The following is a 12500-nucleotide window of genomic DNA, read 5'->3' as shown; positions in this document are numbered from 1 at the left end:
CACACAGAAAGACATACAGACAGACACACACACACAGACACACAACGACACACACAGAAAGACACATACACATACAGACAGACAGACAGACAGACACACACACACACACACGCACAGACACACAAACAGAGAGCACACACACACACACACACACACACACAGAAAGACACACACATACAGACAGACAAAAACAGACACACACACAGACACACAAACAGACACACACACACACAGAAAGACACACACATACAGACAGACACACAAACACGAAGACAGACAGACACACACACACAACAAACAGAAAGACAGACACAGATAAACACACACACAGACACACAAAGACAGACAGACAAAAACACACAGACATACACACACACAAACAGACAGACTCACACACAAAGACAGAAACACACACACACACACACAAATAGACACACAGATACACAGACAGAGAGACACAGATACACAGACAGACACACACACACACAGAGAGAGACAGACAGACACACAGATAAAAAAACAAACAGACACAGACACACACAAACACACACAGGAAGAAACACACACACACACACACACAGACAGACACAAACGCACACAAAAACAAACACAGACACACACAGCCACATAAAAGACAGACGCACACACACACAAAGACAGACAGACACAAACAGATAAGACACACACACACAGATAGACAGACACAGACAGACAGACAGACAGACACAGAAACACACACACAAACAGACAGACACAGATAAAAACACAGACAGACACAAAGACACACCTACACACAAAAACACAGACACACACATACAGAAAGAAATACAGACACAAACAGACACACAAACACACACACAAACAGACAGACACACAAAGAGACAGACAGAAACACACAGAAAGACAAACACACACACACAAACAAACACAGACACAAATATACACACACACACACACACACAAACACAGACAGACAGATAGACAGACAGACACACACAGCCACATAAAAGACAGACGCACACACAAACAAAGACAGACAGACACAAACAGACAAGACACACACACAGATAGACAGACACAGACAGCCACATAAAAGACAGAATTACACACGGGCAGAAACACAGAGATAGACAGACACACACACATGCGCACACACAAACAAAGACAGAAACACACAAATATAGACATACACACACAGACATAGAAACACACACACACAAACAGACAGACACAGATAAAAACACAGACAGACACACACACACACAAAAACACAGTCACACACATACAGAAAGAAATACAGACACAAACAGACACACAAACACACACAAACAGACAGACACACAAAGAGACAGTCTGACACACACAGAAAGACAAACACACACACAAACAAACACAGACACAAATATACACACACACACACAAACAAACAGAAAGACATACAGACAGACAGACAGACAGACAGACACACAGAAAGACAGACAGACACACACACACGCACGCACATACACACACACACGCACATACAGACATACACACACACGCACGCACAGACAGACAGACAGACACACACACACGCACACACACAAAGACAGAAACACACAGAGACAGACAGACACAGATAAAAACACAGACAGACACAAAGACACACCTAACACAAAAACACAGACACACACATACAGAAAGAAATACAGACACAAGCAGACACACAAACACACACACACACACACACAAACAGACAGACACACAAAGAGACAGTCAGACACACACAGAAAGACACACACACACACACACACACACATAGATACAGAGACACACACACACAGAAGCACAGACAGACACACACAGCTTAGTAATTAAGGCCACTGAACTTTGAGTTTTATGTATTATAATAAAGTTCCAAATGTATCATTCACAACAGCAGAAATCTGCCTTCACCGATGACATCACGACTCACCTGATGTCCCAGAAACGGATTTTCTTATCGAAGTGTCCGCTCATCACACACTGCTCTGTGCAGACGATATCATTACAGCTGGAGCCAGCAAACACCGTCTTCATGCCTGAGAGCGAGTCCCAGCTTTAACAGGCTGATATTTTAAACTGGACTTCCATGAATAGTGTATAAATTAATGTCCCTTTCATTATTTTAAAGCAATATAGGCACAAATCCCAATTGAAAACTACTAGAAATGTATCTCACATAAATTTAACATGAAATAAAAATAATAACCCTGTTATCCATTCTGGATTAACAGATCTCTGTGTTTATTTTTAAGCTATTTAAAGCTTAATTTAGGCAGAATTCTGTTACCAATTTTAGCATATTTAGCATTTTATTTAGTCATTTCATGCATATGAATTAATATGAATGTTTATTGCTAAAAAAGTGATTAATCAGGTTTAAAACTATATTTAGAGATATCCCACGTTTTAGTTACTAGGTTGGAATCAAATCAAATCAAATCAAATCAAATCACTTTATTGTCACACTACCATGTACACAAGTGCAACAGTAGGTGAAATTCTTGTGTGCAGTTCCGAGCAACATAGCAGTCATGACAGTGACGAGACATATACCAATTACAATAAACAACATACTTACACAAAACAATTTACCTATCAAATGTACACATACTTACACAAAACAATTTACAAATCAGATGTACACATACTTACACAACACAATAATTATATACAATGCAGAATATAGAACAGAATATACAATACAATACAATAAGTGGGAGTATATGAAATATATATGTGTATATATATATATATAGCAGTTGTATTGAGGAGAATATGTTGACAGTCCAGTGTGAGATTATAGATTAATAAAGTGCAGTGCTAATTATTGATCCTGATAGATCAAGAGTTCAACAGTCTGATTGCTTGGGGAAAAAGCTATCATGTAGTCGGCTGGTGCGGGTCCTGATGCTGCGATACCGCCTGCCTGATGGTAGCAGTGAGAACAGCCCATGACTTGGGTGACTGGAGTCTCTGATGATCCTCCGAGCTTTTTCACACACCGCCTGGTGTATATGTCCTGGAGGGAGGGAAGCTCACCTCCGATGATGTTCCTGGCAGTTCGCACCACCCTTTGCAGGGCTTTGCAGTTGTACGCGGTGCTATTGCCGTACCAGGCGGTGATGCAGCCAGTCAGGATGCTCTCTACAGTGCTGGTGTAGAACCGTGTGAGGATGTGGTGGTTCATTCCAAACTTCCTCAGCCGTCTCAGGAAGAAGAGGCGCTGGTGAGCCTTCTTCACAACGGCCTCAGTGTGGACGGACCATGTGAGTTCCTCAGTAATGTGGACACCGAGGAACTTGAAGCTGCTGACTCTCTCCACCGGTGCTCCATTGATGGTGATGGGGCTGTGTTCTCCGTCTTTCTTCCTGAAGTCCACAACAAGCTCCTTGGTTTTACTGACGTTGAGGGAGAGGTTGTGCTCCTGACACCAGCGTGTCAGAGTGTGCACCTCCTCTCTGTAGGCTCTTTCATCATTGTCAGTGATCAGACCTACCACCGTCGTATCGTCAGCAAACTTAATGATGGCATTGGAGCTATGTGTTGCCACACAGTCATGTGTGTACAGTGAATACAGGAGTGGGCTGAGAACACAGCCCTGCGGGGCTCCAGTGTTGAGGGTCAGTGATGAGGAGGTGTTGCTGCCCATTCTAACCACCTGACGTCTGCCTGACAGGAAATCCAGGATCCAGCTGCACAGCGAGCTGTTTAAGCCCAGAGCCCGGAGTTTCTCATCAAGCTTGGAGGGCACTATGGTGTTGAATGCTGAGCTGTAGTCTACAAACAGCATTCTCACATATGTGTTCCTTTTTTCCAGGTGGGAGAGAGCAGTGTGTATTGTAGATGCAATGGCATCATCAGTGGAGCGGTTGTTGCGGTAGGCAAACTGCAATGGGTCCAAAGAGGGGGCAGAACAGAGCAGATGTGATCTCTGATTAACCTCTCGAAGCATTTGCTGATGATGGGGGTCAGAGCAACAGGACGCCAGTCATTTAAGCATGTGATTATAGCTTGCTTCGGTACAGGCACAATGGTTGATGTTTTGAAGCATGTGGGGACTACAGACAGGGAGAGGGACAGATTGAAAATGTCCGTAAAAACACCAGCCAGTTGATTCGCGCACGCTCTGATGACGCGGCCCGGAATGCCGTCTGGACCCGCGGCTTTACGGATGTTCACCCGTCGGAATGATCGGGTTACATCCACAACAGAGACGGAGAGTGAATCAACCTCTGTAGCGTCAGCAGCGAGTGCTCTCTCCGCGAGGGCGGTGTTACTGTCCTCAAAACGAGCATAAAATGTATTAAGTTCGTCCGGGAGAGATGCAGCGGTGTTCATGGCGGAGACTTTATTCCGCTTGTAGTCCGTGATTGTGTTAATTCCCTGCCACATACTTCTAGAGTCAGTGGTGTTGAACTGGCCTTCAAGCTTGTGCCTGTACTGGCGTTTAGCTGCACTGATAGTGTTACGGAGGGCATAACTGGCTTGTTTACGCTCCTCCGTGTTAGGAGAATTAAAAGCGGAGGTCCGCGCAGTGAGTGCCGCGCGAACATCGCCGTTAACCCATGGTTTCTGGTTGGGGTATATCCGTATAGTTTTGGTCGGAACAACGTCCTCTACGCACTTCCTGATGAAACACGTTACGCTGTCAGCGTAAACCTCGATGTCGTCATCAGAGGCGGACCGGAACATCTCCCAGTCCGCGTGATCAAAACAGTCTTGTAGCGCAGAGTCTGATTGGTCCGACCAGCACTGGATCGTTCTGAGGGTGGGTGCTTCCTGTTTCAGTTTCTGCCTGTAAGCGGGCAGAAGCAGAACGGAAGAATGGTCCGATTTGCCAAATGGGGGCGGGGGAGGGATTTGTAGCCTTCCCGGAAGGGAGAGTAACAATGATCCAAAACCCGGTCCCCTCGTGTGTTGAACTTTATGTGTTGGTGGTATTTTGGGGCGATTGCTTTGAAGTTGGCTTTGTTAAAGTCCCCGGCAACAATGAACGCAGCCTCAGGGTGCGCGGTTTCCTGCTCACTTATACACCCATACAGTTCCCTGAGTGCCCGGTCTGTGTCGGCTTGCGGGGGATGTACACAGCTGTGATGATAACCGCTGTGAATTCCCTCGGCAGCCAGAATGGTCGACACAGAAGCATGAGATATTCCAGATCAGGAGAGCAAAAAGACTTGATGAAATGTACGTTCCTCTGATCACACCATGATTTGTTGATCATAAAACATACACCACCACCTCTGCTTTTACCAGAGAGGTCTTTCGCTCTGTCCGCTCGGTGCACGGAAAAGCCCGTGATTTCGATGGCCGAGTCTGGAATCTCCGTAGACAGCCAGGTTTCTGTAAGGCACATAACGCAGCAGTCCCTCGTCTCTCGTTGGAAAGAGATCCGCGCTCTCAGCTCGCAGAGTTTGTTGTCCAGAGACTGAACATTTGCCAGTAGTATACACTGGAAACACTGCAAAGCTAATTTATTTATTCCCTTTTCTCCCAATTTGGAATTCCCAAATCCCACTACTTAGTAGGTCCTCGTGGTGGCACGGTTACTCACCCCAATCCGGGTGGCGGAGGACGAGTCTCAGTTGCCTCCACGTCTGAGACGTCAATCCGCGCATCTGATCACGTGACTCGTTGTGCATGACACCGCGGAGACTCACAGCATGTGGAGGCTCATGCTACTCTCCACGATCCACACACAACTCACCACACGCCCCATTGAGAGAACCACTAATCACCACCACGAGGAGGTTACCCCATGTGACTCTACCCTCCCTAGCAACCGGGACAATTTGGTTGCTTAGAAGACCTGACTGGAGTCACTCAGCACGTCCTGGATTCAAACTCACGACTCCAGGTGTGATAGTCAGCGTCAATACTCGCTGAGATACCCAGAATCCTCCCTAGCAACCGGGCCAATTTGGTTGCTAAGGAGACCTGACTGGAGTCACTCACCACACGCCCCACCGAGAACGAGAACCACATTATAGCGACCACGAGGAGGTTACCCCATGTGACTCCACCCTCCCTAGCAACCGGGCCAATTTGGTTGCTAAGGAGACCTGACTGGAGTCACTCACCACCGCGCCCACCGAGAGCAAGAACCACATTATAGCGACCACGAGGAGGTTACCCCATGTGACTCTACCCTCCCTGTCATAGCTGCCCTAGCAACCAGGCCAATTTGGTTGCTAAGGAGACCTGACTGGAGTCACTCGGCACGTCCTGGATTCAAACTCCACGACTCCAGGTGTGATAGTCAGCGTCAATACTGGCTGAGATACCCAGAACCCTCCCTAGCAACCAGGACAATTTGGTTGCTAAGGAGACCTGGGCTGGAGTCACTCAGCACGCCCTGGATTCAGACTAGTGACTGAGCTACAGGTCCCAAAATCTCATGTAAAATTAAACAAATAAATAAAAAGCCGAAATAATATTAGTTTGACCTCCTGAAGTGAGCAAAAACACTTTCTGAAGGTTAAAAGTAAAAGAACACAAATTTACTTTTCATGTTTCCAGCCTTATTTTGTGCCCTATTGCTAATGAAGAGCAATGAATGAAGTAGCTCGCGAGTCTCTTACAGACTTTGTTGCTCAAGTCCCAGAGCTTCAGCGTTCTGTCATAGCTGCCGGAGACGATTCAAGCATTGTCGAGGAGAAACTGAGCAGACAAAACCTTCCCGCTGTGGCCTGTGAGCGTGTGCTGTGAAGGGAGAAATAAAACCCAAATAATTCAGATCTTCTGCAGCACAGAAAGTGTTTAATTTGAGCTGTGTAGTTTTGATTGTATACGAACAGAATCAGGTCTCAGTATGATTTTTGAGATCAGTCGACCACTCTCCTTCAGTCCCGCCCTCCCGTGTGTTGTGCTGATGTTGGGCGCTAGCTGTTTCGGTCTCACTTAAATCTCTAAAAGACCCGTATTCAGCAGAATCGGCAATAATATCAGCTGCCACCTCAAACCAGCAATGCACAACTAGAGCATGCTGGGAAACATTTGCAGGGGCTGCTGGGAGGGTTGGAGGGACTGTAAGGTGACTTGGACATCAGACCTTTTACATCGCATCATTGACCTTATACCCATCAAATAAACCCTAGCGCACTTTGAACATTGACGTTTGGATGCAGAAACATTAGCTTTACACTTTCATTAATTCACAACCTCCAGCTCTAATGATTTTAAGAGGACGGTAGAACTAAAAACGTACAGATTTATGAAGAAATTTCACTCCTAACATTCAGTTAACATTTTTAAATAAACAAAAATAGTTTCAGATGTGGATAAAAGACACCAAAAGCGTATCAATAATGAACTAAACAACATGAACAAGAACAATAGGGAGGACCGAGGAGTGAGCCTTGCGGTACACCTAATAACTTAACAATACCATAAGTTAAATTAACAACAAGAACTCAAGAAATGTGAACGTTTACAGATACATTTGGCTTAAAAGAAAAGCTGTATTCCCGCTTCTTTCTGGAAAAGGACGGGAGGCGGGGCTTCTACGACGTGGTTCATAGTAAAGTACGACCAATAGCTGGAATCAAGTAGACACGTATATTTTCAGACCTTACCAGGTAGTCCAACTTCCTCGCTCACTTTCCTGCAAGCATGTCTTTATTCGTCCGGTCTCTGTACATGTATGACGTTGTGTCGTACAACTCCGGGTGCCCACACACCGCTACAACAATCGTTTCATCCATTTTTCCATATTTCTTCTGCTGCTACGTCAGTACGACAATCGCAATGCTGATAGGCTTTCGCGACAACGCATCATGCATATTTTACACTTGAGTTGAAAATTTTTATATACACAGACAGACAGACACAGATACACACAGACACACAACGACACACACAGAAAGACAAACAGATAGACACAAAACAACACAGACAGATAGACAAACACACATACAGAAAGACACAAACAGACACACAAACACACACACACAAACACATACACAGACAGACACACAACGACACACACAGAAAGACACACACACACACAGAAAGACACACACACATACAGAAAGACAAAGACACAAACAAACACACAAACACACACACAGACAGACAGACACACATACAGAAAGACATACAGACACAAACAGATAGACAGACACACACACGCACAGACACACAAACAGACAGACAGACACACACGCACAGACAGACACACACACAGAATGACAGATACACACACAGACACAAAACGACACACACAGACAGACACACAACAACACAGACAGATAGACAAACACACATACAGAAAGACACAAACACACACAAACACACACACAGACAGACAAACAGAAACACAAACACACACACAGACAAACAGACACACAAACACATACACACAGAAAGACACACACACACACATACAGAAAGACACACACACACATACAGAAAGACATAGACAAAGAGACACACAAACACACACACAGACAGACAGACACACAACGACACACACAGAAAGACACACACACACACACAGAAAGACACACACACATACAGAAAGACAAAGACACAAACAAACACACAAACACACACACACAGACAGACAGACACACATACAGAAAGACATACAGACACAAACAGATAGACAGACACATGCACAGACACACAAACAGACAGACAGACACACACACAGAATGACAGATACACACACAGACACAAAACGACACACACAGAAAGACACACAACAACACAGACATATAGACAAACACACATACAGAAAGACACAAACACACACAAACACACACACAGACAGACAAACAGACACACAAACACACACACAGACAAACAGACACACAAACACATACACACAGAAAGACACACACACACATACAGAAAGACATAGACAAACAGACACACAAACACACACACAGACAGACAGACACACACACACATACAGAAAGACATACAGACACAAACAGACAGACAGACACACACACACAGACACACAAACAGAAAGACACACGCACAGACAGACACAGATACACACACAGAATGACACATACACACACACAGACACACACAGAAAGAAAGACACACAAACACACACCCACACACACACACACACAAAGACAGACAGACACACACAAAAACAGACAGACAAACACAGACACAGATAAACACACACACACACAGACACACACAAATACACACACAGAGACAGACACACACACATACAGAAAGACACAAACAGATACAGAAACAGAGACAGACAGATACAAACACAGACAGAAACAGACAAAAACGCTGAGACATACACACACAAAAAGACACACAGATACACAGAGAGACAGACACACACACACACACACACACACACAAAACAGACAGACAGACACACATACAGAATGACACACACAACAACAGACAGACAGAAACACACACACAGACACACACACACGCACAAAACAGTCAGACAGACACACACACACAAAACAGACAGACAGACACACACATACAGAATGACACACACACACAGATAGACAGAAACACACAAACAGACACACAGACAGAAACACACACAGACAGAAACACACACACACAGACAAACAGTCAAAGATAAAAACAAACACAGATACACATACACACACACACACACACGCACACACAGACAGACAGACAGACAGACAGACAGACAGACACACACACGCACAGAAAAACAGACAGACAGAAACACACACACACAGACAAACAGTCAAAGATAAAAACAAACACAGATACACATACACACACACACACACACACCCACACACACGCAGACACAGACAGACAGACAGACAGACAGACAGACAGACAGACACACACACGCACAGACAGAAAAACAGACAGACACACTCACACACAGACACACACACAGAATGACACACACACACAGACACACAAACACAAACAGACAGAAAGACAAACAGACACAGATAAACACACACACAGACACACAAACACACGCAGACAGACAGACACAAACACACACAGACAGACAGACAGACACACACACACAGACAGAAAAACAGACAGACACACTCACACACACACAGAATGACACACACACACAGACACACAAACACACGCAGACAGACAGACACAAACACACACAGACAGACAGACAGACACACACACACAGACAGAGAGACAAACACACACACACAGACAGACACATACACACACACAGACAGACACACACACACAAACAGACAGACACAAAGACACACCCGCACACAAAAACAGACAGACAGACACACAAAAACAGACAGACAGAAACACACACACACACAAACAAAACAGACAGACACAAAGACACACCCACACACAAAAACAGACAGACACAGATAGACAGACAGACACACACACACATACACAGAAAGACACACATACATAAAGACAGACAGACAGACAGACAGACACAAACACCAAACAGACAGACACACACAGAAAGACAGACGCAGATAAACACACACACACACACAGACACACAAAGACAGACAGACACAAACACACAAACAGACAGACACACACACACACACAAAGACAGAAACACACACACACACACACACAGTCACAGACACACACAGACAGAGACACACACACACAGAGAGAGACAGACACACACATACAGAAAGAAATACAGACACAAACAGACACACACACAGACACACAAACAAACAGACACACAGACACAGAGAAAGACAGACAGACACACACAAACACACACAGAGAGAGAGACAGACACAAACAGACAGACACACAGACAAACACACACACAGACAGAAACACAGACACGGATAGAAAGACAAAAACAAACAGACAGACACACACACACACACACCCACACAGAGACACAAACACAGACAGACAGACAGATACAGAGACAGACACACACAGACAGACACACACACACAGATAGACACACACACACAGATAGATACAGAGACAGACACACACACACACACACACACACACATAGATACAGACACACACACACACATATAGATACAGAGACACACACACACACATATAGATACAGAGACAGAGAGACACACACACACACACACACACACACATATAGATACAGAGACAGAGACACACACACACACACACACACATATATAGATATAGATACAGAGACACACACACACACACATATAGATACAGAGACAGAGACACACACACACACACACATATAGATACAGAGACACACACAAAGAAGCACAGACAGACACACACAGCTTAGTAATTAAGGCCACTGAACTTTGAGTTTTATGTATTATAATAAAGTTCCAAATGTATCATTCACAACAGCAGAAATCTGCCTTCACCGATGACATCACGACTCACCTGATGTCCCAGAAACGGATTTTCTTATCGAAGTGTCCGCTCATCACACACTGCTCTGTGCAGACGATATCATTACAGCTGGAGCCAGCAAACACCGTCTTCATGCCTGAGAGCGAGTCCCAGCTTTAACAGGCTGATATTTTAAACTGGACTTTCCATGAATAGTGTATAAATTAATGTCCCTTTCATTATTTTAAAGCAATATAGGCACAAATCCCAATTGAAAACTACTAGAAATGTATCTCACATAAATTTAACATGAAATAAAAATAATAACCCTGTTATCCATTCTGGATTAACAGATCTCTGTGTTTATTTTTAAGCTATTTAAAGCTTAATTTAGGCAGAATTCTGTTACCAATTTTAGCATTTTATTTAGTCATTTCATGCATATGAATTAATATGAATGTTTATCGCTAAAAAAGTGATTAATCAGGTTAAAAACTATATTTGAGAACCACTAATCACCACCACGAGGAGGTTACCCCATGTGACTCTACCCTCCCTAGCAACCGGGCCAATTTGGTTGCTTAGAAGACCTGACTGGAGTCACTCACCACACGCCCCACCGAGAACGAGAACCACATTATAGCGACCACGAGGAGGTTACCCCATGTGACTCTACCCTCCCTAGCAACCGGGCCAATTTGATTGCTAAGGAGACCTGACTGGAGTCACTCACCACACGCCCCACCGAGAGCAAGAACCACATTATAGCGACCACGAGGAGGTTACCCCATGTGACTCTACCCTCCCTGTCATAGCTGCCCTAGCAACCAGGCCAATTTGGTTGCTAAGGAGACCTGACTGGAGTCACTCGGCACGTCCTGGATTCAAACTCACGACTCCAGGTGTGATAGTAAGCGTCAATACTCGCTGAGATACCCAGAACCCTCCCTAGCAACCAGGACAATTTGGTTGCTAAGGAGACCTGGGCTGGAGTCACTCAGCACGCCCTGGATTCAGACTAGTGACTGAGCTACAGGTCCCAAAATCTCATGTAAAATTAAACAAATAAATAAAAAGCCGAAATAATATTAGTTTGACCTCCTGAAGTGAGCAAAAACACTTTCTGAAGGTTAAAAGTAAAAGAACACAAATTTACTTTTCATGTTTCCAGCCTTATT

General features: G+C 44.6%; 1 protein-coding gene and 1 non-coding gene across 4 annotated transcripts in view; both read right to left on the bottom strand.

The window, feature by feature from the left end:
• LOC127642788 (keratin-associated protein 10-11-like) overlaps positions 1–12016 on the bottom strand; it is a 12376-nt gene extending 360 nt beyond the window's left edge. Inside the window, exons 1-4 of one of the 3 annotated variants that reach the window (XM_052125272.1) lie at positions 11374–12016; positions 6606–6726; positions 1955–2060; positions 1–1648 (exon numbers count right to left, since the gene is read on the bottom strand). The exon at positions 1–1648 is cut by the window's left edge and continues 360 nt beyond it. In XM_052125272.1, coding sequence (XP_051981232.1) covers positions 1–1648; positions 1955–2058 — 1752 coding nt within the window. In that variant the 5' untranslated portion in view covers positions 2059–2060; positions 6606–6726; positions 11374–12016. Of the gene's footprint in view, positions 1649–1954; positions 2061–6605; positions 6800–11373 lie in introns of those variants that run through there. The other 2 variants (XM_052125274.1, XM_052125273.1) reach the window with 2 other exon arrangements.
• Positions 6827–7097, bottom strand: LOC127642789 (small Cajal body-specific RNA 6). Its single transcript, XR_007970411.1, has one exon. It is a non-coding gene; the product is annotated as a small Cajal body-specific RNA 6 (non-coding RNA).
• Positions 12017–12500: the final 484 nt, after the last annotated feature.

The sequence above is a fragment of the Xyrauchen texanus genome, unplaced genomic scaffold, assembly GCF_025860055.1.
Source record: "Xyrauchen texanus isolate HMW12.3.18 unplaced genomic scaffold, RBS_HiC_50CHRs HiC_scaffold_831, whole genome shotgun sequence".
In the NCBI taxonomy this organism is placed as follows: Eukaryota; Metazoa; Chordata; class Actinopteri; order Cypriniformes; family Catostomidae; genus Xyrauchen; species Xyrauchen texanus.
This window is presented reverse-complemented; position numbering and strand designations above follow the sequence as displayed.